The sequence below is a fragment of the Mauremys mutica genome, chromosome 6, assembly GCF_020497125.1.
Source record: "Mauremys mutica isolate MM-2020 ecotype Southern chromosome 6, ASM2049712v1, whole genome shotgun sequence".
NCBI lineage: Eukaryota > Metazoa > Chordata > Testudines > Geoemydidae > Mauremys > Mauremys mutica.
This window is the reverse complement of record NC_059077.1, coordinates 94,809,725-94,837,274: the sequence shown is the minus strand read 5'-3', so window position 1 is coordinate 94,837,274 and position 27,550 is coordinate 94,809,725. Positions and strand designations below refer to the sequence as shown.

General features: G+C 40.8%; 1 protein-coding gene across 2 annotated transcripts in view; it reads right to left on the bottom strand.

The window, feature by feature from the left end:
* The window catches only part of PCSK5 (proprotein convertase subtilisin/kexin type 5), a 283,839-nt gene that overhangs the window by 73,587 nt on the left and 182,702 nt on the right, over positions 1-27,550 (bottom strand). For both annotated transcript variants that reach the window (XM_045020518.1, XM_045020516.1), the window contains exons 11-17: positions 26,051-26,168; positions 25,181-25,369; positions 13,586-13,722; positions 6,256-6,399; positions 3,637-3,739; positions 2,601-2,794; positions 917-1,001 (exon numbers count right to left, since the gene is read on the bottom strand). In XM_045020518.1, coding sequence (XP_044876453.1) covers positions 917-1,001; positions 2,601-2,794; positions 3,637-3,739; positions 6,256-6,399; positions 13,586-13,722; positions 25,181-25,369; positions 26,051-26,168 — 970 coding nt within the window. The remainder of the gene's footprint in view (positions 1-916; positions 1,002-2,600; positions 2,795-3,636; positions 3,740-6,255; positions 6,400-13,585; positions 13,723-25,180; positions 25,370-26,050; positions 26,169-27,550) is intronic.

Sequence of the window (27,550 nt, the reverse complement as noted above, 5' to 3'; positions counted from 1 at the left end):
TAGTGAGTGATAAAACCACATCACTGGATACAGAACAATGCAGGTGGTTGAAAAATCTAAATGCACCATGGGTACATAGAGAGTGAGAAGTGGCTTTACCATGTGAAAAATAAATTAGGCAAAGACATTCAAGGAAACTAATTATAATGGTCAGCTTGCACTAACTCAAAGACTGTAATCTATTTTGACACAAGGTACATGTCCAATACTAAAACAATTAAGGATCATCCTTATTCTAAACATGTCTCAGATACAGATTTTGACTTCAATTTTTTGTGGCATAAACCCAGCATACAATCCCTTACAAACTCTATAGGGATTTTTGACCAGCTCCACTTGGATCAAAAGGTCACTCATTCGCATGGAAGTAAAAATGTGTGCTGCTGCTGCTTTATGGATTTTACCTATCCGTTTCAGAAATGATTAAGTCCCCCTACCAAGAAAAAATAACCACTGTTGTTTAATATATGGGCACACCATATCGTAATGGAATTGAGCCTGAGGTACTTAAGATAAGTGAATGATTGGATGTATGAAGAGACACAATAAAGATAAGGAAACAGTTTCAGACTATCACAGGAATGAATCAGTAGATTGAATACAATTCACCAGTTCCACTTCTAAAATAATCCTTGACTGCCACACTGTAGGTCAAAAAAGTGAAGAACATAGCTTTTACATGGCTACAACTTTCATTTTGCCTGCAGTTAAACATTTTTTAAAATTCATTGTTAGCCAAGATGGCTTATGATGGCACAAGAAAGTATTAAATTACAGCACAAACAGCAATAGAACACATAAATGGAGGCCCAGTCAAGGTTAAATAGTAATATTATGTAAGTCTCTTTGATGTATGTCCATAGACTCAGGAAGTCTCTTTGGCTATTGTGTGCAGTGAAATCCATCATATCCTTACCTTAGGCCATGTCTGCATTCTGTGCAACTTTGGGATTCAGCACATGTCTTACAGTTCTCACTGCATTTCCGGCAAACAATCTTATCTGCAAAGGAAAAAAGAAAAACAGCCCAGAAAACCCTGGTCAATCATGTTTAATAAAATTATATGTATATATTCCATTGTTCATTGCTTTTTTACCTGGGCACAAGAAATGGAAGTAGAAAGCAAGAATAAAATTAAATAGCTAAAGTGCTACTTATATATTGACCGTCTCCATCAAACATCACATGCTTTCAGTTATTTCTAAATATTTAAAATAACATCCTATTCCTTTGAAAAATAATATGCTTTGAGATTGTAAAAACATTTACATGAATACACTTGTTTAAATTGACTGTGTTTTTATTACTGACTCATGCAATCTTTTCAAATAATAGGAAAAATACTAAATTCATGCAAATAAAAGTTTCTACATAAATCGCTCATGCAAAGTGACCTAGTAACCGTTGTGTAATTGTCTTTTAACTCATTTAAGCAAACAGACTTTCCTAATTTCATTTTTTGTGGTTCAAGGATATGCCTGATTCCACTTTTCTGATCTTATCAAACCTAAGCAATATATTACTGTTCTCTTTACCCCAGCCATAAGACCTAAAGAGCCCATGTTCCTCCACACATTTACATTTCTTACTCTGGAGGTTCTGTATCATGGACTCCAACTTTCCACCTGAAAAGGGCTGTGTGAGAATCCCATCCAACTCCACATTCTCTTTTATCCTGTGCCTTGATCAGGCAGAGGAGCCATTGTGGTAGAAAGAAATACTACTACTTAGTTCTTTTAAAGTGAAAATGAAAGAAATGAAGCTAATATCTGCCCCTGCTATCTCTGGTTATGAGTATACTGCTGCATAGTACTGCAAGCAGGAGACACCGGCCCCAGTTCAGCAAAGCTCTTAAGCACATACGGTAATTATCTTTAAGGATGTGCCTAAATCCCTGGGATTAAATATTTTATAGGATCAGGGCCTAGGCTGGGAATTAAGACTGGGGACACTGCATGATCATCCATAGGTGGGAATTAAAGCCAGGTCTCCCACATGGCAGTGTATGTTACTGCTATTGCATCATTGCATCGCTGCAGATATTAAACGTCTGCCAAATTTTGCCCATTGATGTGCAGCTGTGTTAAGAGTTGAGGACAGAGCCTCTACCTTCCTTAGCACACCAATGTAGCAGTGGAGCAGCACGCCCTTCTGGCTCTCACATGCCTACTGGTTTACCAGGGAAGCATAGTGTCCCATTTTAGGAAGTAATGTTTCATATGTGCTGGAGATGAGCACATGCGTCAAGAAGATGCATTCTTCCACATCTTCCCCCACCACATAGTGGATCTACTATTGTAGTGGGACAAGCATTGCTCTGCTACCTCCACTTCAGTCAGAAAGAGGAAGGGAAGGATTTTGTCATGTGCCGCTAAGCATGATTTTCAAGAGCTAACAATCAAAGCAGAATCCAGGTGTAGTTTTGGAAGATACACTTGATCAGGATTGGTTCCCAACAATTTCACAAAAGGAATGAGATTTAGAAAAGAGACAAATGTATCAAAATACACTTTTTATCTTAAAAACTATCCTCTGACCTCCCCAAACAACCCAGCCCAAATATTGGAAACCCAAAGAAATAAGCAGGAGAAAATACTGACTCTTGTCAAGGTAAAATCCATCTGGGCAGCTGGTAATACAGCTATTGGATTCTTCATTTAGATAGTAACCAGATTTACAGCTCAGGCATTGGTCACTGTGGCTTCCAACACAGGTATCACAATTGGGGGAGCATTTTTTACAGCGTTTCTTGTCTGCATTGTAGTGACCAGGTGGGCAGTTTGGAACACAGATCCTGCATTGTGCAGTGAAGAAAAGGCAGAGTCATCACTGATGTAAACCCACCACCCTATAGCAGAGGTCCCCATACTGTGTGGCATGCCCCACCTAGGGAGCACAGAGGAACCTTTGGGGGGGGCAGCCCCTAAAGAGGGCAGGGAGGGAGCACCACCCAGCCCCTCCCCACCCCCAGCTCTGCTCTGGTTCTGCGTGCAGCTGCATCTCCATTTCCAAGCCCTGCCCCTGACCCAGACCCACCCCCAGCCTCAGCCCCCTTACCCCATCCCCATCCACACCGGCCCTGGCAGAGGCAGGGGGACGCAGACCATTTACATCTGCCCCAAGCTTGCCCAAGCCCAGTGACTGATGCTATATACTAGCTATGCTGGTTCTAATTCTGTTTTTATGTTCATTTTGTTAAAAAATAGTCAGATGATGGCTGAATAATCAGGAAATGGTGTTTGAAGGATCTACATTACATTCAAATTAGTAGTGTCAAGTATCAGAGGGGTAGCCGTGTTAGTCTGTAGAAACAGCAAAGAATCCTGTGGCACCTTATAGACTAACAGACGTTTTGCAGCATGAGCTTTCGTGGGTGAATACCTACTTGCATCTGAAGAAGTGGGTATTCACCCACGAAAGCTCATGCTGCAAAACGTCTGTTAGTCTATAAGGTGCCACAGGATTCTTTGCTGCTTCAAATTAGTAGGACTTTCCTCTAACTCCTATGCAAACTTGTAAAATAAACTAAAGGTAAGAGAAATTATTCCATATCCTGTAGAAAGGGGAAAAGGAGGGAGATGTTAAGACAAAAATAGAACAAGGGATGATATATAAAGATGTTTTTTTCTTTCTTACCGTGTGTTGTTTTTAGATTTGTAGTAATAGTGTAGACAATCAGTACAGTGGTCTGGTCCTGGCCCATCACACCCTACTTTACTGCATTCTGCATTGCATGGACCTTTAATAAATCCAAAAAATCAAAGGAGGGGAGAAATGACACATCTGCATTTGCTACTCTGTAGTCCTTACAAAATGTTACTATAATGCAGAGTATAATTACCCCAGTTCCCTATATGGACTCAGTGACTAGCTACAGTGAAGCTAGCACAGCATCTAATACAGACTTATCAGATACCGTCTGTGGAGTCAAATAGATGCTTTCATAATAAATAAATCATTTAAATTTTTCGTCACTGATGCCGAAGGTCCCTGAGTCCTTTAACAAAGACTAACAACATCATTTATCATAAATAGTTCTGTGTGCCCATATAAATCTAAGATTGAGAGCAAACAGTATCTGGTAGGCTATCACTAGCAGATTGTTGTTAATAATTAAATAAGAGTACTGGGGCCCTGTTGTTCACAATATCATTACAATATTTTTAATATGAACTTTAACTCTGAAAGGTGGGGAATTGATAGTTAAGATTATCCAAGTAACCTTAACTCTGACCTCATCTTCCTGCTAACAGCCTCTTACTAGATAGAAACTAGATGCTAGTAATGACTACTATCTTGTGGTGCAGTTTCTTCATAATTCCAGGAGAGGATGTGGGTAGATGATGACTATATAATGGTGTGGTATCTTAGAACCAGGAGGAGTTGAAAAAAGGAGATATATTAATGAATAATGGGCTCTTCCAGCAGGGGCGGCTCTAGGATTTGTGCTGCCCCAAGCACGGCGGCACGCCGCGGGGGGTGCTCTGGCAGTCGCCAGTCCCGCGGCTCCAGTGGACCTCCTGCAGACGTGCCTGCGGAGGGTTCGCTGGTCCCGCGGCTCCGGTGGACCTCCCGCAGGCACGCCTGCGGATGCTCCACCGGAGCTGCAGGCCCTCCTGCGGGACGCCGCCCCAAGCGCGTGCTTGGCACGATGGGGTCTGGAGCCGGTCCTGCTTCCAGTGGCTTCATAGGTTAGAGAGCAGATGAGGTCACTTGGGCTGTATGGCTTATGGTGGAATTTTGGATGTAATTTTTGGAATGTGTAGGCAAGATAATGGACTAGATTTCAGTGTATTTTCTCTCTAAATCAGCAGCTGAAGTGGGTCTCTTTGAGTCTTTTGCCCATACATAGTGTTTATTTTGTAGGTCTGTATTTACATTTTGGGAAGGCAGAGTTTGTGGTCCACAGTGGCAATGTGAATTTTATACAGTGGTTTGGTGTTTATAACTAATACCATCACAAGTGTTTAGCAGATTAAACATTATCATTATGGAAAGCTGCTCAATAACCATCATATGCCAATCCCATCTCCATGCCATGTTGATGCCTGAAGCCAGAACAGAAAAATAAAAATAAAATGAAAAGTAAAATCTCAGTCTGTCCAGGTGATTCTAGAGTGGCTCAATCACCTTCCAAAATAAAGAGAGGTTTAAGAGTGAGTGGAGAATGGAAAAGTTCTCAGTATAATGCTGCCATCTTGGGGCTGACACTCTACCTTTAGACAGGGAGATATTGATCACAGAATCATCCAATCAAATATTGCCCAGCTAATGGCCCTCAAAGTTCCTTTTCACACATAATGGGCCCAAGTGCTTTCAGAACGCTCTAGATAATGTCATACCCAAACAGGACAGCCCCACTGACTTGTTGCCTTCTTGCTCTGACGCTATCTGACTGATGCCAGAAAGACTAGTTAAAATATAAGATTCAATGAAGATAATGGACAATTTCTCATAGAGCTCAGTTGAAGGAGAGTGTCTCTCCTGACACAATGTAGATGATACCATCCCGAACAGCTGTTCATATATACTGCTGGGGAATTCTTCACTGTGCATACTCATCATGAATATACCATATGTACTTGCCATGCTTAAAAAAAATCAGAATTAAAAAGATTTATGTGCAACTTTAAATAACAAGTCACATGACTCAGGCCTTAATCAAAACTCTTAACTGAAGTCCCACCCCTCCCATTCCTCACGGGAAAAACCTCAGTGCAAAGCCTTTTTACTAGAGCTTTGGTTGGCATCATGCTTTTGATCTTCGAAAGTTCATTTTCCTGCATGTAATTATTATAAAGCTTGCATGCTTATATTTATTATAATTCTAACTTATGAAAAGAAGTTTTATAAACACACATACAAACTTCCTCTTCAATCCAGAGAAAGGGAAAGGCAGATCAAAGTAACCGTGCAAGTTATTTTGTATTCAATTGCTTTGGTTATTTTTGTTGTTTATTATTTGTTTCCGGAAGCATCCACATGGTGCTAAGTGGCTAACAAACAAACAAACAAACAAACAAACAAGGCACAGTTCCTGCTTCCAAGATCTTAGCCTCTAATTAGGGAATGCAAGTAGACAGAAGAAGGACGAGTAGAGTATAGGGAAGTGGTGAACATCAGACAATTAAGGTGGCTAGGCAGTCACGTTCTGACAGTACAATGGCACATACAGTGTGACAAATTAGTCCTCAACCCTATTATACATGAGGTACAGTAAATGAATGATTCTTTGAGATGTAGAGTTCAACTCACCTGCATAGTCATCTGTCCCATAGTCTTCTGTAGGGTCTTCGACTGGACTGGAGCGCACTCGTTCCACTTTGGGAAAATCGTTTCTTGGCGAGTAAGGCTGGATGGATGTCCCATAAAGAACTAAGGACCATTCTTTCAATTTGCCTAGCAGTCAAATATTTAAAGCATAATCTTAGAAATTACTTTCTCTCTCTCATGTGGATTTTGATACTGATCATGTGAAATTGTGAATGATTATAAGTGAGTTTGAGCCCTTGCTTTATCTCTGTGTCATTGTGCAGGACATAGTGAGACAGAGATAATGCAGTTTTAATTTCAGGATAAATCCAAACCAGCTCACCTTTCTAAATCAGTTTTTCATACATCAGATCTTCCACCACATCAACCTCTTCCAATTCTAATAAAAGCCTACTTAAATACTCCATGCTTGCTTCAATAAAAAAACATAAATCGTTTTCATATAAGGGGTGAAATCCTGACGCTGAAATCATATGGACTTCAATGAGGCAAGTTTTCATCCCAGATTTCACTTTCCTTCAGAACACTAGTAAACCAACTTTTCTTTTTTATTATTCTTAATCTGTCAATTAATTAGTTGCACAATCGGTGGGATTCCAGTTTATTAGAGGGGTTGATTTTCTTATAATACCCAATGAGTAACTCCTACTGGCTTTAATAGACGTCTACTAATGCACACTGAGGGAAGAAATATTCTTGTAACTTATCAAAATCTCTGTAGTAAAACTTCCATGTCATCCTCTGAAAACAACACCATCAGTGAAAACCCATACTATAAGATTAAAACATGGAAAGTAAGTTTGGCCACACTGCTCCCTTGATTGTATTTGCCCACATTAAAAATCACTATACAATTTAGCCCAAGTCAGCATAATTGTCAGTCTCTCATTATGAAAGGCTTGGGACTGAAATAGGTCAGCAGTGAATATTTGAAAAAGTCCTGCAGCTATGTTTCGTGGTGGGCTATTCTTTGGTCTAATTGCTCTTCCCTCGGAGCAACTTTTTTCAGAAGTTTAAACCAAATTAATCTTTCTTTAAAGAAGCAGCAAAGAATCCTGTGGCACCTTATAGACTAACAGACGTTTTGCAGCATGAGCTTTCGTGGGTGAATACCACTGGGTATTCACCCACGAAAGCTCATGCTCCCAAACGTCTGTTAGTCTATAAGGTGCCACAGGATTCTTTGCTGCTTCTACAGAACCAGACTAACACGGCTACCCCTCTGATACTTTCTTTAAAGAGATCACTCATACTACACGTATGGTAAAATTCAAATAAGCTTACCCCCTCCTTTCTATTAATTGCTCTCCACAATTTGTTTTGGGTTTAATAGTGTCCTTTGCCTGTGTATTTTTAAACTATAGAAGTTAAGTTCCATTAACTTTTACTAAATCCCAGTTATCTTTCTGTATTCTCCCAATTTTGTTGCTGTCCTCTAGTGAGGTACCCAAATTATATGCCCTATTACCTCTCTGATTTTACATTCAACATCTTGTAAGCAACAAGAACAGAGGTTTTCCTAAGGTGACTAGCTGATGGGAGGTGATCACCCATTTTCTTGTCAACTGTTATATTTCCAGACTAAAGACTGTTGTGAAATAGTACCTGTCTCAGTCAACCCAGTATGGCCTACTGTTTGATTTTCAGCCTGATTTGATAGAAATCCTACCCTTTATCTGATGTTATTTGTCCTCTCTTGATAGATTATAAGGCTGGAAAAGGCCATGGTCCTATAGTCTAACCTATTGCATCACACAGGAATAGCTTAATTCTTGCATTGAGCCCAACAACTTGTGGTTGAGGTAGAGCATATCTTTTAGTAACACATCCAACCTTGATTTAAAGACTTCAAGTGATGGAGAACTTACCACATCTCTTGATAGGGTGTTCTAATGGTTAATTACCCTACTAGTGATAAAATGTGCACCTTATTTTGCTAGCTTCACCTCCCAGCCACTTGCCTTTGTCTGCTAGATTAAAGAGCCCTGTAGTATCAGACATCATCTCCCTGTACAAGATCATGCCGAAGTGGCCCCTGAACCTTCTTTAGATCAAACACCTTTAGTCTCTGGTTATACACCCCAGGATCACATTGCACCTTTTAGCCCCAGCATATCTCTAGGTGCTTATCCCTAAATCCTTGTCGGAGCCCATGGTTTTCCAGTCCCCCAGCCTGTAATCATGGCCTACGTTTTAAGATGTGTGACCTTGCATTTGGCCATAATAAACTGGATGCAGTCAAATAATGTGTTTTACTAACAGATCTAGACCATCCTGCCCTCATCATTTAATTCTTCACCAATCTTTATGTCACCTGCAAAATTTATAAGCAGTGATTTTATATTTTTTTTCCAGATTATTGACAAAAATATTGGTCAAAGAACCAATTTCTGCAGGACTCCACTAGAAATACTCCACTTATTTTTGCTGCCCATGCATGGAATCTGGAAGGATTTTTCTCCGAGATCAGATTGGCAGAGACCCTGTGTTTTTTTCACCTTCATCTGCAACATGAGGCACAGATCAATTGTTGGTTGAGCTACAGTAAATGGTGGATTCTCTGTAACTTTAAGTTTTAAATCAAAATTTGAGGACTTCAGTTACAGGAGTGGGTGGTCAGATTCTGTGGCCTGTAATCTTCAGAAGGTAAGACTAGATGATCATGATGGTCCCTTCTGGCCTTAAAGTCGGAGTCTGAGTCCTACTGAAGCTATCATTCTTGGACTTTGCATGCATGCAGTGGTCTACACGAGCACATCTATTTACAGGATCTGGGCCTTGAACGTGTTTCTTAATTAAACAAGTGGAGGGGAGAGTAATGCAGGTGTTACCATGGGAGTAGTTTCCTTTTAAAGACTAGTTCAGTCAATAAATTGAGAAAATCCATGGAATTCGCCAGCACGTAAATGAAGTCTGCCTCAAGGCAGGTTTAATTTGCACAATGAAAATACACACACACACACAGACACACACTTTTATAACAAAGATACAAACCATACACATTTGAGCCAAAATATTTTTTTTGGCTGATTTCACCATTAAGTCTGGCTAGCACAGTCCCTTCCCCTCCTTATATTTAGTACATAACAAAGAGATCCCCAGTTGTATGTGTAGGAGAAACAGTATATCACAGAGTTTCATACACAGCCTATGTCTGCACTTTGCCCCATAAATTCTGCTGAATTAAATGCAGAAATAACATACATTGTTTTTTATAAACTAGATGCTGCTTTTCTTTATGGCTAACATGTGACAATACCTTGCCCAATGCTAGGGTCTGATGACATCAGAAACATTACATGGGTTGGCCATTTGTTCACATTTCGAGACAGGTAAACTGTAGTTATTAATTATAAAACTTTTTGATAGCCAAACAAGTATTTACAGACATGCAGAAATACAAAACACATATGGTGGGGAGAGCAGTGTGATCAGTTGCAGACTCTGGTGATAAACTGGGTAACTATCATAGATTGTACTGATGCACCTTTGCTTACTTCACACTCTGCTCACTGATCTATCACTGCCAGGACAAATTCAAACATCTGAGTTTTTCCTTGGATAACATATGCCAGGCATTAACACATCTCTTCTGAACAGGAATGCTATTGGACGGTTTCCATCATGAGGCAAGTACTACTCTGGATGCTGAGAGTAAATGATGCTAAAGCGGACGAAAAGAACCAAGGCCTGTATTCTCCACTGTCCTGGATCCTGTATCAGAGGGGTAGCCGTGTTAGTCTGGATCTGCAAAAGCATCAAAGAGTCCTGTGGCACCTTATAGACTAACAGATGTTTTGGAGCATGAGCTTTCGTGGGTGAATACCCACTTCGTCGGATGCATGTCCTGGATCCTGTGTTGTCACTTACATGCGTGTGTGTGAAGACAGCGTGAGTGTCTAACATTGATATTCGGGTCCGGTGGTGTTTTACACCCATCTTCAAGGCAGTGAAGAATCACTTCTCCAGGTCCAGATTCTCAGCTATGCCCACTAACCACTGGGTGCATCAGCAGATATGGGGGATGATTCCCATTGGCGGGATTCCTGACAGTTTAGAGCAGTCTCAGGATGTCTTTAAACTATGCTGGCTAACTATGGCCCTAGGGGCTCATATACCAGCTGTGGACTTCTACAGCTGGGTATTGGAGGAGACGGCTATGATAGCTCTGTGCCAGCTGCCAGAGAAATCCTCAGCTGGGCAGGTCTACTGGATTTACAACTTCTTTGCATCACATGAGCTAGATCTTTACCAGCTGTAAATCCTCATTGCTCGATTGAAATCAGTAGAGCTCTGCCAATTTACACCACTTGAAGATCTAGCTCCATATGATAAGCCACTCATTGTGCTGCAGTTCATGCAATGTAAAGTATTAAAATCAACAGGAATACTCATTCAAGCTAGAGTTTGCAGGAACAGGTCCTTAAAGAGTATTTGAACTAATGTAAGTCCTATATAAAATTTGGTGGAACTCAATCTTCTCTTTAGCCTGTCCCCTTTTCACTGCCCTGGTAGCATAAAGGGGCTATAAATGGACTCTGGAGAATAGCCCCTCTATAAGGAGTTGGTGGAGAACTACCGAAGTGGCTCTATGCCAGCCGTTGCTCATGCTCTAGCATAGGGAGCATGCCACGGCAGAGAGGGATGGAAGTGGCTGGAATGCATTGCTCTTTGCTGTACTTGGCTCGGGGATGACTCTTAGGGTGCTGTTGCAAGCTGCTCTAACCAATTCCTTGGAGCCAGGCAGGCCTCTGGCTACCCCAAGAATAAATTTGGTAACATTAAAATATTGATGAAGTTGCCGACCATTGACTTTATGGGCTTCCTTTTTAATAACCTGATGAAAGGAGGAACTCCATTGAAGCCAATGGAATGACACCAGTGAAAACTGGTGTGAGAAGATAATCAGACCAGAGATAGCTGAGTGATGAAAAACTGAAGCAGACTATATTTTGCTTCAGACCTCTAGAGTGCTGTAGCCAAGCCCTTCAAAACTGGGTGCCTAAAGTTAGTCTTCTAAATCCATAAACCCAGCTGGTAAGAAGGAACTGAGGGGGTGGCGGGTTGGCAGGGCCCTATATTGAGCGCCATGAAGACGTGACCCCAGGGGGTGCCCAGGCCGACCCAATAGATGCTGCTATGGGAAAAACCTTCCAGCTGCTGTGCACGCGGTGTGTGCACACCTAATTAGAATTGACATGAGCAAGCACTCAAAGAAGAAGGTGCATTATTCCAATTTAAGTATCTTAAGCCAAATCCAATTTCAACCAAGAGAGAAAAAAACACTGTTCCAGTCCACAGGACAAAAGGCCATCTCTACATCTGATATCAAAACTACTAATGGGACTTTCTGACCAGGCTGAATTTGGAGATATTTAATATGTTTCTTATGTTATCAGCCACAAACTTTTTTACAAAATCAACTTTAAACATATAATTTTCAAGCCTCGTAGCTAGTACTTAGCCAAAAATTCTTTATTCTTTTCCTGTGTACTGATGATATGAAGGTGGTCATCATATTTGGTGAAAGCAGTTTAGATTTTTGAGTGTCATTATATATTTTCTAATTCAGAAACAAGTGTATTTTTAATTGTTTAAAAATAAAATTCTAATGTTAAACTATCAAGAATAAATTTGTATGGCTTCATATATTTTATCTTGAGTATCAGACATGTCTTATTGAAATTTAGGGTTGATTTTAGGTAAATCAATTAAAAAAAATCCTAAATAGTTTGTGAGTTTTCTGAAGAGTAATATATTTTGTTGTATTTATAGAATTCTAAACCAACATGCCTAGTGGTAATTTTATGGTGACCCTGATCAGATTTTAGATAGTTAATCCTGAATTTTTATAAATTTTTTAAATGTCACAAGGTAGTCATCACTCAGATTTTTCCACCTTTATTGCAATGTTGTTTACTGAGTTGATTCTCAGTGTTTTCAATTGTACTATCAGTGTTAATTTAGCTTTACTGTTACATAATTTTCAATACATTCTTTGTACTCCAACTCTTGTGACCATTTTTAGTATAGATTTCTTGCTGATGTAATTTTTCTTCCTCAATTTTTTTATTGAAATAAATCTTGACAGAAATTAAACGCCCTCAGACAACTGATCTGAGGGCATCTCATTTATTTTGATGTGAGATATCAAGGGAAGCATTCTACTCTATATTCATTAATAGTGGTGGTATTTTTTGTTTGCAGTATATCTTTTTGAAAATGAGGCTTAAGGCTGAGATTTTTTCAGAATACTTAAGATACTCATCTCATATTGCAAGTCAATGGGGATTGGCACCTAACTTTCTTGGGCCCCTCTGAAAATTCTAACCTAAATCTTCATTTATTTGACCTATCTGTGTTGAAATTTTTGGATATTTGCATATACTAGTGTACCACATATTGGGACCTATGTGTGGAACAGGAATTACAAGCAGAGATCTTCTGAGGCTAAAAACATATGTAACCAAGAATAGGATTAAAAGCAGGAGAATAAAAGGTCGGGGACACTTTGTCTTGTGTATAGCAGCACAAACAAACCTCAAAGCAGTTGTAGAGGCTATGGGATGCTCACCCCAGTACTGTGTGTGTGTGTGTGTGTGTGTGTGTTTGTTCTCCGGTGGTGGAGAACTAATCAAGGCCACTTCCCTCCTTGTAGCTGGTGCAGTGAGCATGGACTGGAGAAAGTGTGTGGACAGAGATTGCTAGCAGTTTTATCAGCCACAACAAGGGGAGTGGCCTTCATCAGCCTGATGCACAGGTGGCCTAGAATCTGAGGAGCTCAAAAGGGAGCCTTTACCAATTTGTACATGCCATTGTGTTAACTGCCTTAAAAATGCAGGCATGCAACTGCACATACCAAGCTTGGGCTTCTCCTTCTGAAAATTTGTCTCTAAATCCCTTTGTATTTTCAAACACTGACTCTTGGCTGCCAAAACTCACAAGCCTGGTGCGGTCTAGCTGTGGAGTGCAACTTATGCCTTGAGATGGCAAGTTTTCATATGGTGGGGAAAAAGGAGGTGGTAGTTTGCCCCCAAGAACACTGCATTGTTGCCATTCTTTTCCACACAAATCAGAAGTAGGTTCATGGTAAGAAGGAGCTACAGGTCTCAGAAAACAAGTAATAAAAGTGTGGAAGTGAAGTAGAACAAATAGATGGGAGTCAAATTCTGCCCTCAATTCTCTGCAATCCCACTGAAATCAGTGTGTCTGCTCAAGTGTAAATGAGGGTAGGAATTAGCCGCCCAAGTACTTCATGCAACTGAACATATTCTTCTGAACCACTGAGCCTAACTAAAGGATGGATTCATACCTGGAGACTTGAAACTTCTCAGCTGAGATGGGGTATCGTGAATCTCCAACTTCCAGTCACCTGCTGCTTTTTCACCCCAGCAATGAGTAGTCATGAACTCCCAGTTTTTAAAACCTTCTGTGGAATGATCAAATAACCTAAGATAAAGCAATAAAGTATTACTATATATACAGAAGAACAAGAAAATAAACCCTTGCCTTCATTAGTGATCCTCAGCCCTCATGTGTGCCCACTCACAAACGAATTATATTTAAACTAATTAGTATATTTAATCTAAGCATTTATACTGAATTTATCACTATGGTTTTGCAGCACCTATTTCAAACATATCTGATGGGACCATTTTGTATATAACAAGTCAATGTGGGAGGGAGGACAATTCTTCTATATGCTGTTGCTTCATATAATACAAGAGAGAATGAGAGTTTATTTACTGCAAATTAAAATTGCCAGTGCAGTTTAATAAAATTCACATCTTGAAAAAGTACACACTGAACACAACTACCTTTCCTTTGTTCTAAAAGCGTGACCCAGATACAAACATCATTTTTTAAGTGGAAAGTTTTCTTTTTTCCAGTTTTGGGTTGAAATACTGAACAGGGGGTTAAGAAAATAAGAAATACTAGGTGAGCAATACAATATGAGCAGCTGGGGCCAGGAGAGATTCAGTACTCATGATGCTTGTGAACAAAACAAAGGTAGCTGAGACATTGGTGTATCAAACTTCAAATGATTTTAGTATTGCTATATCCAAAGATTTGACAGAGTCTAGTTTTACTTGAATGCAGAGACTAATTGGCATATGATGATTTTGTCTTACTAACAGTTGTACAGTAGTTTCATTACTTAGGGCTTGGATGAAGAGGTTGGAGCTTGGGTCTGAAATACAGTGCGCTTTAGTAGAGGGGACCCAGTTTAGAGTCTGCAATCTGATGCTGATCAGCAGGGAGGTCTGGTCCAAGATTTTATTGCCTAAAACTGGAATTTATTAATGAGATTTTGAAAAGACACAAGAGAGCATGCCCTTTTGTTCAGTGTTAACAGCATGTTGCCTGGTGCCTCAAAGCTATTGATGAGAGATTCACTTGAGTAGAGACTGCTGCCTCATATATGGTACAGTTCAGCTTTGGAAGAATATATACAATTTCAGATTTCTCTCTCACTTTCCCGGAAACACACACATACAGCCAGATTCACAAATACTGTGTTTAGCTATATATTTTTATTCACACTCTTTATGTACGGAGATTCCATGGCTCACATCTGTGCTTAAGTATATTTCATAAAATTAGGTTTGTACACTAGCTGACAATGGCATAGCACCATTGTTGAGTCAATGGATTTACCACAATTTTCTCTTAAAAAGAGAAAAACCTATTCATACAAATGTCTAAAAAAACCCAAACAAACCTTTAAATCACTTGACTCTTTCCTGTAGTTTCTACGTGTATTTTCAGCCTCTTTTTAAAAAAACGTTGTGAATACAATGTGCAAAAACTGTGAAAGCTGCACACAATTCTAGCACTGTTACTTTGTGCGAAGTACTGTTAAAAGATGTTCCAGGCACACAAAAGAAGGTTACCTTTCCTCTTGAGAACCTCACTCATTTCACAGAGAGAGGTCCTAAACCTGTAAGGCCTCCATTTCCCTAACTTCCCTGGAGTTTAAAAGAAACCATGTGTGCAGGGATCATGCAGGATTTGGCCTAAACTTTTCCTTCTCTTGTTTGTGTAAATTTCATCCTTCTGTCATACTCATTTGTGTCTGAATACCTGATAACATTCAATGAAGAATATATACTTTAAAATAAAACTACGTTCTCATTCTTGACTGGGTCAGATTTTTTTTAGTGCAATTCCACTGATGTCACAGAATTTGTACTAGCAGAGAATTTGGCCCATTCTGTGTGATTATCAATTTAGTTATCTGAATACAGCAGATTTTGCAAACAAACGTTTGCTAGTATAGCATACACCAAGTACTGCAGTGATCCAGATTACCTATCCAGTTATCATTCCATACACACATACTGGGTAGGTTCAATTTAAATGATTGCAAAAGTTGTTTTCAACAGACTTATTACAGTTGCCATGCAATATTGTGCTGATTTTTTACAGTAACTCAGTAAACAACTCGTACTACCACAGTATATTATTTTTAAACAGTGTGTCAGTCAGTCAAGGCAGCAACAGTCCTCTCTACTGTTATGGCAGCTAAATTACATAGCATTATATAAATACCATGTAATTATTTTTAAAATTCTATATTTATTGGGATTTAAGTCACATACATTTCACAGAGACATGTCACAGATATTTACTGCCTATTTTTACCAAGGACTAGTACAAGATTTTCCACAGCATTTGTGTTTTAGAGGAGGTTATAATCTACTTTTCAACCTTGTCCTCAGATCAGTGACAATTACATTTTCAGTCACCTCAGATGTTTGGTCTTCATAGTGTTTGCTTATTTAAATTCTGTCTAAAACCACAGTCACTTTTGGGTGCAAAAATGAGACTTTGTCCCAGATGTGCAATAATATCTCTAATTAAAATTTACTACAGAATTCTGCATTAATGCTGTAAGTAGTCAAGTTTTGGATCATTATTGGGGAATAGTTTTGTACTGTTTCTATTGTAGGAGATAATTTTTGGAATGAACAGATGACCAATCTCCTATTGGAAAGGTACAGTACTTATCAAATAGGGGTTTAAATGGTATTTTTCTATTTCATTCTCACCTGTTCTTAAAAATGAACACACTGTCAACAAGCCACAGGAAAACATCACAAGAGACAGTGAAGAAAAAGTGTTTGCAAGGAGCAAAATGGTGAGTTTGAGTTTGTAAAAGGCTGAGTTCATACAGCCTAGACCAGGGGTCGGCAACCGGTGGCTCGCGGCTCGCCAGGGTAAGCACCCTGGCGGGCCGGCCCGGTTTGTTTATCTGCCGCGTCGGCAAGTTCAGCCGATCGCGGCTCCCACTGGCCGCGGTTCGCGGTCCCAGGCCAATGCGGGAGGCAGGAAGCCGCGGCCAGAACATCCCTCGGCTCGCGCTGCTTCCTGCCTCCCGCACTGGCCTGGGACCGCGAACCGCGGCCAGTGGGAGCCGCGATCGGCCGAACTTGCCGATGCAGCAGATAAACAAACCGGGCCGGCCCGCCAGGGTGCTTACCCTGGCGAGCCGTGAGCCACCGGTTGCCGACCCCTGGCCTAGGCCCAGGTGTGCATGTGCTATATGCGCTCTCCTGTATGAGCATTTTTATGCTAATCTGCATATTTACTAGGGTATTTTACATAAAGGAGAGTGGAGGTGGCATACCAAGATGTCCATGTCTTTCTCATATAAGGGTGGTAAGCACTGAAGCATATATCTGAATCGACTGAAACATTTACCAGAAAGTTAGGATGAACTTTTCTCTCACACAAAAAGAAATCATACAACTGAGTAGGATTTTTTTTATGGGCATTGAGTCATTAAAACCCAGCTCATACTTTTTCATGTGTCAGGTGGATTCAGTTACTAGGTCATACTTCATACTAAGGGTATATTTATGAATAGTTTACAAAGAATTAGTAAATGATTAATAGGTGTTCTAATGAATGGCTAATCAACTGTTATGGATTATTGCAGAGTCCAATAGTTCAATAGGTGGCTTATAGCCATGTACAACAACAATAGATGTGCTTATAACCACTATAACACCTCTACTCGTGCCTGTAACCAGGGGCGGCTCCAGACCCCAGCACGCCAAGCACGTGCTTGGGGTGGGATGCCACGGGGGGCGCTCTGCTGGTCCTGGGAGGGCGGCAGGCAGCTCCGGTGGACCTCCCGCAGGCATGCCTGCGGAGGGTCTGCTGGTCCCGCGGCTCTGGTGGAGCATCTGCAGGCACGCCTGCGGGAGGTCCACCGGAGCCGCGGGACCAGCGGACCCTCCGCAGGCACGTCCGCGGGACCGGCGACCAACAGAGCGCCCCCCGTGGCGTGCCGCCGTGCTTGGGGCGGTGAAATGGCTAGAGCCGCCCCTGCCTGTAATATACATCTAACATTAACTAATCACTCATGAACCTACAAACTCAATCTTAATATAAAGTGGGACCAGTTACCTAAGTACCCATGTGAACCTTGGTGATACCAATATAGCCAAGATATGTTGGATATGGCAGTCCTGACTTCCTGTACTAAGAGATGGTACATCTATGTGCTGAAAAGGAACATGTCCAGTACTAAATTAATTTTAAACTGAAAAATAATGGGTCTCTTTGAGAAATTATATAATACACATATGTGTAGGTGTGTACTGTACATGAATATATATTCATACACACACACGTACATATGTAGAAAGTATACTCAAATAATTATTTCCTTAAAACAAGATCATCGTGTTGAAATGTGCAGGTCTCTCTTTCTACCACCGTCACCACTAACAATTGTATCTCCTCTCCATTTAACAGCATAATGAGAAACCGAAATATTCATCTGTAATTAAATTTTAGAAATAGAGGCAGGTGGGTATCCACTTTCAATCACATTCCACAACTGGGAACATAGGGTTAGCCCCTCACAGTTACATCTATAAGATCTTCATGGATGAAAATAGTTTAGATTTTTAGTAAACGGCTCACAACTGATAAATGCAAAAAACAAAAGCAACAATAAGAACAACAAAACCCAAGAACCCAAAGAAAAAAACAGCAAGCCATAGTTAACTTTGGTTTGCAAACTGAAACCCCCTCCTGTCTATAACAGAAGATGGATCTGGGGGCTAGACTTTGGTGAGTACCACCACAATCAGACATCATGACAAGAGAAACAAAAAAGGTAAATTTAATAATATAGGTTTGTATTACTTTGGTCCTTTATCCTTGAAGTTCCAGTGCATGTGATAGACAACCATACACTATATACTGAATTCACTGTTTCAAGAGTCAGGAAATGTACACACGCCCAAACGACTGATGAGTGGGGCTGAGGGCAGTTGGAGATGGGGGACGATTTGTCCTCTCCCGCAGAGCTCTTTGTTTATGATGTACTCCAGCTCTCCTAAATTAGCAACTTGACATATAAGTGGTCCCTGCATGCTGGGCTAATGGGGCACAAGACTTAAGCTGAACTAGTATTTTTAACATTGCAGAGTGCCTTCTTGAGCTTTGCACCTGCAGATGTTTGGGTAAACTCCTTTGAACAGCAGTTCTCCACAGGGGCTCCAGCAACTGCCTGTCAGCTGGGAGAAGTAACTGTTGAGGAACTCCAGACAGCCGAAACCAGCTTAATCAAAGCAGTCAACCAGTTCCTACCACCTATTTGCATTACAGTATGAAGAAAACAAATCCTCCTAAGAAGTGGTCTGGCAGCAGATAGGCACTCTGAAAGCCTTCTCACCTATATCTGTTAAGTTAAAGGGATTTTCCATAAGAAAGTAGATGATTATATCTTCCCTCTGTAAAGGCATTGTTTTCTATAGATCTTACCTCCAGAAGTTCATCTCTTGCATTTATTCATTAAAGCTAATTTATGAGGCAAAATGGAACTCAAGCACAGTTTGATCTGAAATGTGAGCATGCCTTCTCGGCTCATAGGATGGTTGCATGTACAACAGGAAAGATATAACTACATTGAAGGAAAAAGGCCTGACTATAGCCACCCTCATCTTTGATATAGAGAACTTGCCCACAGATTCTATAGGTACCAGCATGCAATGGTCCATCTTCATCGGACCAGATGTGCGAGGACTTTTCTATCCACTCTGCTGAAAATCTTCAGAAGCCCTTGGTGCAGGTCCATGAATGAACACAGCACCATAATATAGACTTGTTTCAGGCACAGGAAAGCTGGTGGGGGAGACAGGCACAAGGCAGTACATCAAGTAGGTCAAATTCATCCCTGGTGAATCTCCATTGAAATCAATGCTATGATACCAGGAACGAACTGGGCCCAGTGATCCCAAGGCTACATTCATCTTAAGCAGCTGAGACAAGTCCGTGTGGAGGGAGCAAAATCCTTCAGAGCTATCCCCTGATATCACAAAATTTAATTCAGCTCCCTTCTTCCTTCCTAATTTATTGAAAACACCATTTACTGGGGCATTCAGATAGATTGTAAATTTGACCCGATTCCCACCTGTTCCACTTTTCAGAATGAATCCAGCTTCAACTAAAATTAATTTGAAACAAAAATTAAATGAAATATTGAGTGCTAAAAGCTGATAGATAGCTACAGGTAGACTAGTACTGCGAGGAACACAAAGGTTCCCTGTATTAATCCAGCAGTAATCTCAGGCCTGATCTAAAAGGCCTGCATTTTTATAGAGGTAGGATATATTGAACTTCATCCTTCTTACAAGCTCATCTTTGGGCATCTCCCAAGACTGGGTTTAGAATAACAGGGAGGATGGTGCCACTTGCTTCCTCACAAAGAACTGAATTTGGGCCTCCAGTATCCGGTGGAAAGATTAAAAGAAAATCTTTCCCCCACTATTTTAAATGTATTTATTTCTGATGCTATTTTTCTGTCACTAGCATTACTAACATTCCCAGTGCTCCTGAACTTATTTATTTTCCATCTGTTGTCTGCCTGCTGGAAACAATTCTAATGCATTGCACAAGACTTTTTCTTCTGTCAGTTACAGCAAGAGAAGCACACAAAGTCTTTCTTTTGGGAAGGGGGGAGGGGGAGAGGGGAAACGGGGACAGCAAGGCCAGTGCTGACAGACACAGCAAAGCAGCAAGTGCAGGACTTTGAAGAAATTGGGGGTGGGAGGCAACTGTATGGATAAGAAGGAATGGCACAATGTCCATTCAGCAAGAGAGAAGGGCAGGGGCAAAGCTAAAGGAGGCAGTGCAAAATAGCAGCCTGGGGATGGGAGATAATTATTCCAGATGCTGGTTTATCCTCATGGGCTGGGTACAGGTAGGTGATTGTATTCTTTTGTTTCTCGTGTATTTGATGGCAGTACTGTAGGGTCACTCTAGTTCAGAGGTCAGCAACCTTTCAGAAGTGGTGTGCCGAGTCTTCATGTATTCACTCTGATTTAAGGTTCCACACGCCAGTAATACATTTTAACGTTTTTAGAAGGTCACTTTCTATAAGTCTTTAATATATAACTAAACTATTGTTGTATGTAAAGTAAATAAGGTTTTTAAAATGTTTAAGAAGCTTCATTTAAAATTAAATTAAAATGCAGAGGCCCCTGGACCAGTGGCCAGGACCTGGGCACTGTGAGTGCCACTGAAAATCAACTCACATGCCGCCTTTGGCACGCGTGCCATAGGTTGCCTATCCCTGCACTAGTTGTTAGTGGAGAGGGGTTCTGGGTGCTGTGGCTCAACATCAAAAGTGGGGTTGTCCTCTCCACTTCTTTTTAATTTACCTCGAAAATGTAACACTTTATGAAGTATTTCCAGAATAGATTTGAATATGTTAATGACAGATGGGACAATCCAGAAATCTAAATAGCCCTATATAAAGGAAAGGCTTCCTCTTCCATTTCTAATCACCAAGAATTTTTAAGTGATATTGCAAGTGACACCAGATTACAGGACCTCATATTTAGTCAGAGAGGAGAGTTTTTGGCAGAGGATTTTATTAACAAAATTTACTGATGTTAAAGATTTCATTAGAGGAAAAGATAGCAATGGAAAGCACATCCTCTTGTTGTTGGGAAGTGGTACTATGAATGTCATTGAGATGTAAGCAGATGAAGATAAGGGTCTGGAATTTTGCCACCGTATGGTTAAAAGGCATTCAGCTACGTAGTTCTAATGGGCAGCAGCTGTTTTAAACGTAAAGGATGCAATGTAAACGAAGCGGTGACTTTGGTGGGAGATAAGTGAGCCCATGGCATACTAGCCGCTCTCTGTGTTCTTTCCATCTAGATGGTCCTCTGTGGCCTCTTGATTTGAGTGTGTATTGGGACAAGCCTTGGTCTCTCAAAACTATTCCGTGTGAGTTGCCAAATCCAATGGGCAATTGTTTTGAAAAGGGGATTCTGTTCTGCTTTGGTCCAAATGTAGTTATTATGACTAGCTGAGCCTCAGCCTCACCCCAGACTGCACTCTCTGAGCCTGTATTTTCCGCTTTTGCAGTACATCCAATTTAATCATGTTTAGCACTTTCCAAACAGCAAAGCAGATGTTCCCTGTAATGCAGTTTTTGAAGAATGCACAAGAAGCTGAAGCCAGTGACAGCGTAATCCACCAAATGCCTGTGAAGGAATCCATAGCGCCTCTGACTAACAAAGTATTTTTCCTGACGTCATTTTGGGGGATGCCAACATTAAGAATAAAATATTCAGGGGAAAAAAAAACAGATATTGTCTGGGGAATCTACTCATTAATGCAACAGAAACTATGCAGTGACTCTTCTTCTAGATCTGGTGGATAAGAGTGGCACACATGTAAAATGTACATCTGCACTTCTAAGATATTTCACCAGTAAACTGTTTCAAATTAAAACCAGATGAGTAATGGTGAAGCAATGAGATTTTTCCTGGGTTCAGTAAAACAGCTGGTATTGCTGCTATTAATCATGTCTGTGTGCATCTAAAGGTCTTGTAAGTCTGAGAAAAGTGTCTCAGTCAGGTAGCAGCAATGTATGGCAGCCTCTGTCTGTAGAAAAAACCCCCAAATGATTTGCTGCCAAGGCATCCTTGTATTACCTGTGCACTTGCACGGATTTATTCTGGCACACCTATGACTATCTTAGGGAAAAACAAGCATTGCTTCTCTTTGTCCTAACTAAAGCTGTTAAATAATAACAAAAACAACTCGTTCCTGTATGACAAAATGACATTTAAAAATACACACTCGAATCACTAATATGCACTGTCCCTAAATTGTACGGTTTATTCTTTGCCGATTAAAAGAAAATAAACAAGCCTTCCCATAATCTGAAAACACTGTATCCACCCACTTTTGAACTCTACTGTAAGGAAAGGATTGTTAGGGGCTGTAGTTCATTTGCCAGTCCTGGCTTCCCCAAAATACATCTATTATTTGTTATTAGAATCCTAGAGCTGTGAACTGATGTTAACTGAATCTGATTGGCAAGCTAATATATTTCAGAAGCCTGCATGAGAAAGGGATTTTTGGTGTGTCTGTGTGTGATAATATTTGCTCTTTCATGAATAATTTGTTTCTGGAAAAGAGCTGAACATAAAAGGCCTTTCAATCTTTGTTTTGAGGGTAGCATTCAGATAACAGTGCACGATGAAAAGCAGCCTCACATTTCCATGCTTTACACACACACACACACACACACACACACACACACACACACACACACACACACACACACACACACACACACATATCTTTTGCATCATTTCTGTTTCACTTGCAAGCTCAGAAAATGACTGCCTTTTAAGGAGCAAGGGCTACAAATAGGATGATTGCATTAAATTCTGTACATTTTCCACATATCAATCATCACAAGAGGTGAGCTGTGAACACTGGAATGTCTTTATCTCCCACCGGTAATGAGTCAGTTGCAACACATGAAAGGCTGGATCCTAAAGTGAGCTCTAGTAAAACCCAAGGGTTTATACCAACTTATTTTATTTGGATATATTTATTTGGACTGCTTTAAAAATTTTCATCTTGAAGCTTTCATGGAAGAACCACTGCACAAAAACAGGATAGAAGAGTAAAGAGAGCCTCCTCCAAGCAGAAAATCAAACTCAAAATTGCAACTGTCTAGATGGACAGAATCTGTCTCTGTACAGGTCAACAAAGAAGAAGGTTCTGTATGGCACACGTACCTGTCAATGTTATTTCTAAGGCATTGATAATGATGGTATCTCAACACTGGAAATACTGTGAAGAAGCTAAAGATTTCAGAACAAATGGTGATTTCCCTCTCTATTCCATGTGTGAACTTATATGCTTGAAGGATTTTTAAAAAAGTATTTATGGGCATCACTCCTGGGGAAAGATTTTAGTGAGAAGATGGGTCTTACACTTCAATCTGAACAAAATCATGTTTGGAGTCAATCTATCTCTTCTATCAAGGAGCTCCACAGCATCTGTTCTGCCACTACGAATGCTCTGTTGCCCAGGTCAAAGAGTTGACCACTGGTTCTTTATAGCTGTGTTGTCCCAGTGGAGCTCAGCTGTCTTGGAAGACCAGGACTTCTGAGGCCGTCCCTGAAGTAGCCAGGTTCCAATTTGTTAAAGGCTTTGCAGATAATGATTGGGACTTCACATTTTTTTCTGAAATGAATGAGGACCTGATGGAGTTCACAAAGCACAGGTGTGATGTGCTAGTTTTGGTTGTTGTTGCTAAGGCAACATGCTGCACTAAATTCAGTCTTTGTGGGATAGCTGCATTCAACCCTATGTAGAACTACAGCAGACTAATGTGGTGAGTCACCAGGCAAAAGTGTTGATTATCCTTGCATGAGAAGAAAGGGCACATTTTTCTGGCTAGCTGGAGATGCAAGAAAGCATTCCTTGCCACTGTGGCTATTTGCATGGCTGGGACTAGCAAGGAGTTTGAGGAGGACCCTGAGGTGGCACTCCATTTTGAAAATCTGTGATCTGATGAGATTCCCTGGACCATTGATTGGTAGTTAAAGTTTTGGTGAGGATAAGGTACTGGCAGGGTCTCTAAAGAGTGTCCCCTTCCAACTGACATTATTCACGAGCTGGGTTTAAGACAACTGCTCTTCTTCCATCTGTTGATGGATGCTGAGGGTAAGTGATAGTGATACACATCACTTCTAGGCATTGGGGCATCCTGGTGATGGAGGAGCTGCCTCAGAGAATGAGACACTCTGTCGGATCTGGATAAGGTGTGTCCCAGTTTCTCTAAGCAGTCTCATGTAGAGCTGAAAGAGGAAGGGAGAGAGACTGAGCCTTGTGGATCGCTGCATGATAGAGGCCTAGAAACAAACAGCAGGTGTCCATCACAACTCTATGGAAACAGTGAGATAGGAATGTGGGTCCACTTGAGAGATGCCCATTAAAAAATCTCATATGAGTGTCAACAATTTTTTATGATCAACAGTGCCATGCCCGCTCATAACAATAACCATGTTTTCTTTCTTATTCTGTCAAGAGCCTTTTGTGGCTGGAGGAGACCACTTCTATATACTCTGGCAAAAGGAAAAATGGAAGGGGAATTGATGAGGAAAACAATTACAGAGGAATTAGGCCACTTTGTCCTATGTTTATTATTTGGGAGGAAGTGTTAAGGAAGGAGGGATGAACAATTATGTATTAATTGTCTATAGAAGACTTTCCCCCATTCAGCTACCCTCCTATAACACTCAGACTATCAAAATTTCCTTCGCTTCTGTGCTGAGCTCACAGTTGGGAGGGGTTCTGTCAAAAAACTCTGCTTTCTTCTGTAAAGATGACACTCTATAACAGCTTTGCTCTAGTCTAGTCCTATACTAATGCAATAATGACTACAGTCCTCAGACTGTATTTTTTTATAATTACTGCTTCATTTCCCCCATCCCCTCCCCCAAGTAATTAGGTGCCTATGACTGTTAACACACCAACAACAATTATTTGATTCCTCTCTATGTAAGCTACAATCTCACCCCAGCTCTGAGCTCTGACTGGAGTGCAAAGTTGAATAGGGTTACTGTACCTGTTAGCCAATAGCTGCGACTTTGTTCCAGAAGGAGAGGTTAGGAAAATTGCCAAGTCTCCACGCCGAGGATGGGTAATAGTGATGCGCACAACCACGTGCTCCAAGTAGATCACATGGTGGTTGGAATTATCTGAACAGCCAGTAGCTTTGTATACTGAGTGGACCTGGCTGTCGGGCCGAATTGTTCTGTAACATAAACATATACCAACAACAAAGTTGTTTCAGGCTTGCTCTCTGGAGAATGGAACCAAATCATCCTTGTATGACATTTATTGGTCAGTGTCAGACTACTAATTTTTAGTTTAAAAAATAAAACTTTAGCATTATCTTGGTTACCGACCAGGCATCTCAGTTAGCATAATCTTAGTGACCAGCTGAGATTTGCTGATGGCATCAGAGAATGTCACAGGATTACAGTTTGTTAATTCACAGAAATGCCTGGCTCCGTGGTTGTTGCTTAAATAATTTTGGCTACTATGTATTAGATATTGAATATCATTAACAAGCAGTGGATCAGATCCTCATCTGGTATAAACTGGCATAGTTTCCCGGAAGTGTGCCAATTTTCAGCAGCTGAGGATCTAGCCCATGAAATACATCTATCATTTTGGAAGTAGGCCTGAAGACTGATATTTTCTGTGTAGCCATAGAACAGGCTGGGCAAATACAGTGAGAAAACAAACTTCCCCCAGGTTGTGGGGCTTGACTAGATGAGCTCTTGATGTCCCTTCCAGCCCTACAGTTCTATGATGTATCAAGGGCAGGATAGCTTTCACATGGGCAAATCAAAGAGAGCACAAGGAAAGGTATATTGTATCAATTCCTTTACATGTAAATATAGGAACCAGTGATTATACTGTGTATTACTTGGCTTGGTGATCCGTGCTTTCCACACACACATGCTGTTGAGGGACTGTTGTCCATTTTTCTGCTTCCATCACCATAGCTTCAGCATCCATCAGTCCAAATCCATATAAGTGGCTCACTGTCAGATGTAAACAGAATGGTTACAATCGCCACATAGCACATTGCTGTTTGGCTAACAGAATGGCATCATTAGTCATTGCAGTCATCAGCTAAAGGCTATTGCTTCATTTCCTCTGCTTCATTCCTTTTGCTCAGGAGCCAAGAGCTATTCTGGCAATAAGGGCTATACCTAATTTGCACAAAATAGAACATATTGCAGCTGTTCAGATCTTCATTGCAGACATGGTCAATGGAGACTACAGATCCCAGCATGCATTGCTTCATCAAGAACTGGGTAGCCGAGACACTGTAAAACTCCATGCAGTGCAACTGCCTTACAGACTGCCCTTTGGTCACCTGCTTTAATTCAACCCAGTCCTTTACCATGAACCTGCAAACAAATGTTAGAAGGTTGAAGGAGCCAGAAATGTGATATCTCTGATTATTCAAATGCCTCACAACCGCAACTACAGACACATTCTGAAGGTGGCTGACTCACTGGGCTTTTGCAATTTACACAGGGCCAGGCTGTGGCATTTAGATGCTGGTACAATCCCTTCCTTGTTTCCTTGTGCACAGGGGGAGTGTGGATGTTGCCTCATTCTCTCTCAGACGGTGCAGTATGTTCCTCCTGTGCAGCCGGCCAACTCTTCCCTCCATTCTTGGGGTAGTTTGTGCAAGGAGGGAGAAATCCCTATACTTCTCCAACCCCAGGGGCTAAAGTCATCCCTGGCCCTTGAGCAGGGTGCAAAGCAGAAGAGGGGATAGCACCTTGCTCCATTCCCTCTGCACACCCGCACAGAACCAGGGACAATGAAGCCCATAGAGCAGTCATGACCGTGGACTCCTCATATCTCTAACACGAGCAGTTTTAAAGTGGAAAAACCATCATGCAGCAGACTGTTCACAGTAAACAATTCCCTTTCTGGGAGAAATTCAATTTCCTGTCATACCTAATAATTAAGTTCAACATCTCAGAAGGCAGCTTAAAAACGTTATCTTTCCTAATTTTAGGTGAATCAGTAATTGAACCCAGATGTATAAAAGATATGGAGGCCATGAAATGTGTGACAGATTTTCTCCCTCATCCTGCAAGCTTTCACTTTTGACATTTTAAAGTGATAGTCCTACGAATATGAACTTGATCCCGTTGTCTAAGGCATGTCAATGATTTCATATACCTGCTCTTGAAGGGCAGAAAGTTACTTTTGATTTTTTTTTAAAATAAAGAACATAAAATGTTTAGTACTTAAAAGGGCTTAGTAATAAGCAGCTTCACGGCTTGCACTGAAAGTTTCACTCACTGACCTGTTAATCATCTGTGAATTTTTTTTAGTTCCAATCAAAACAGGAGCTTGCAATTGGATGTTGATTAATTAGAAGGGACTGCAAACATCAGTG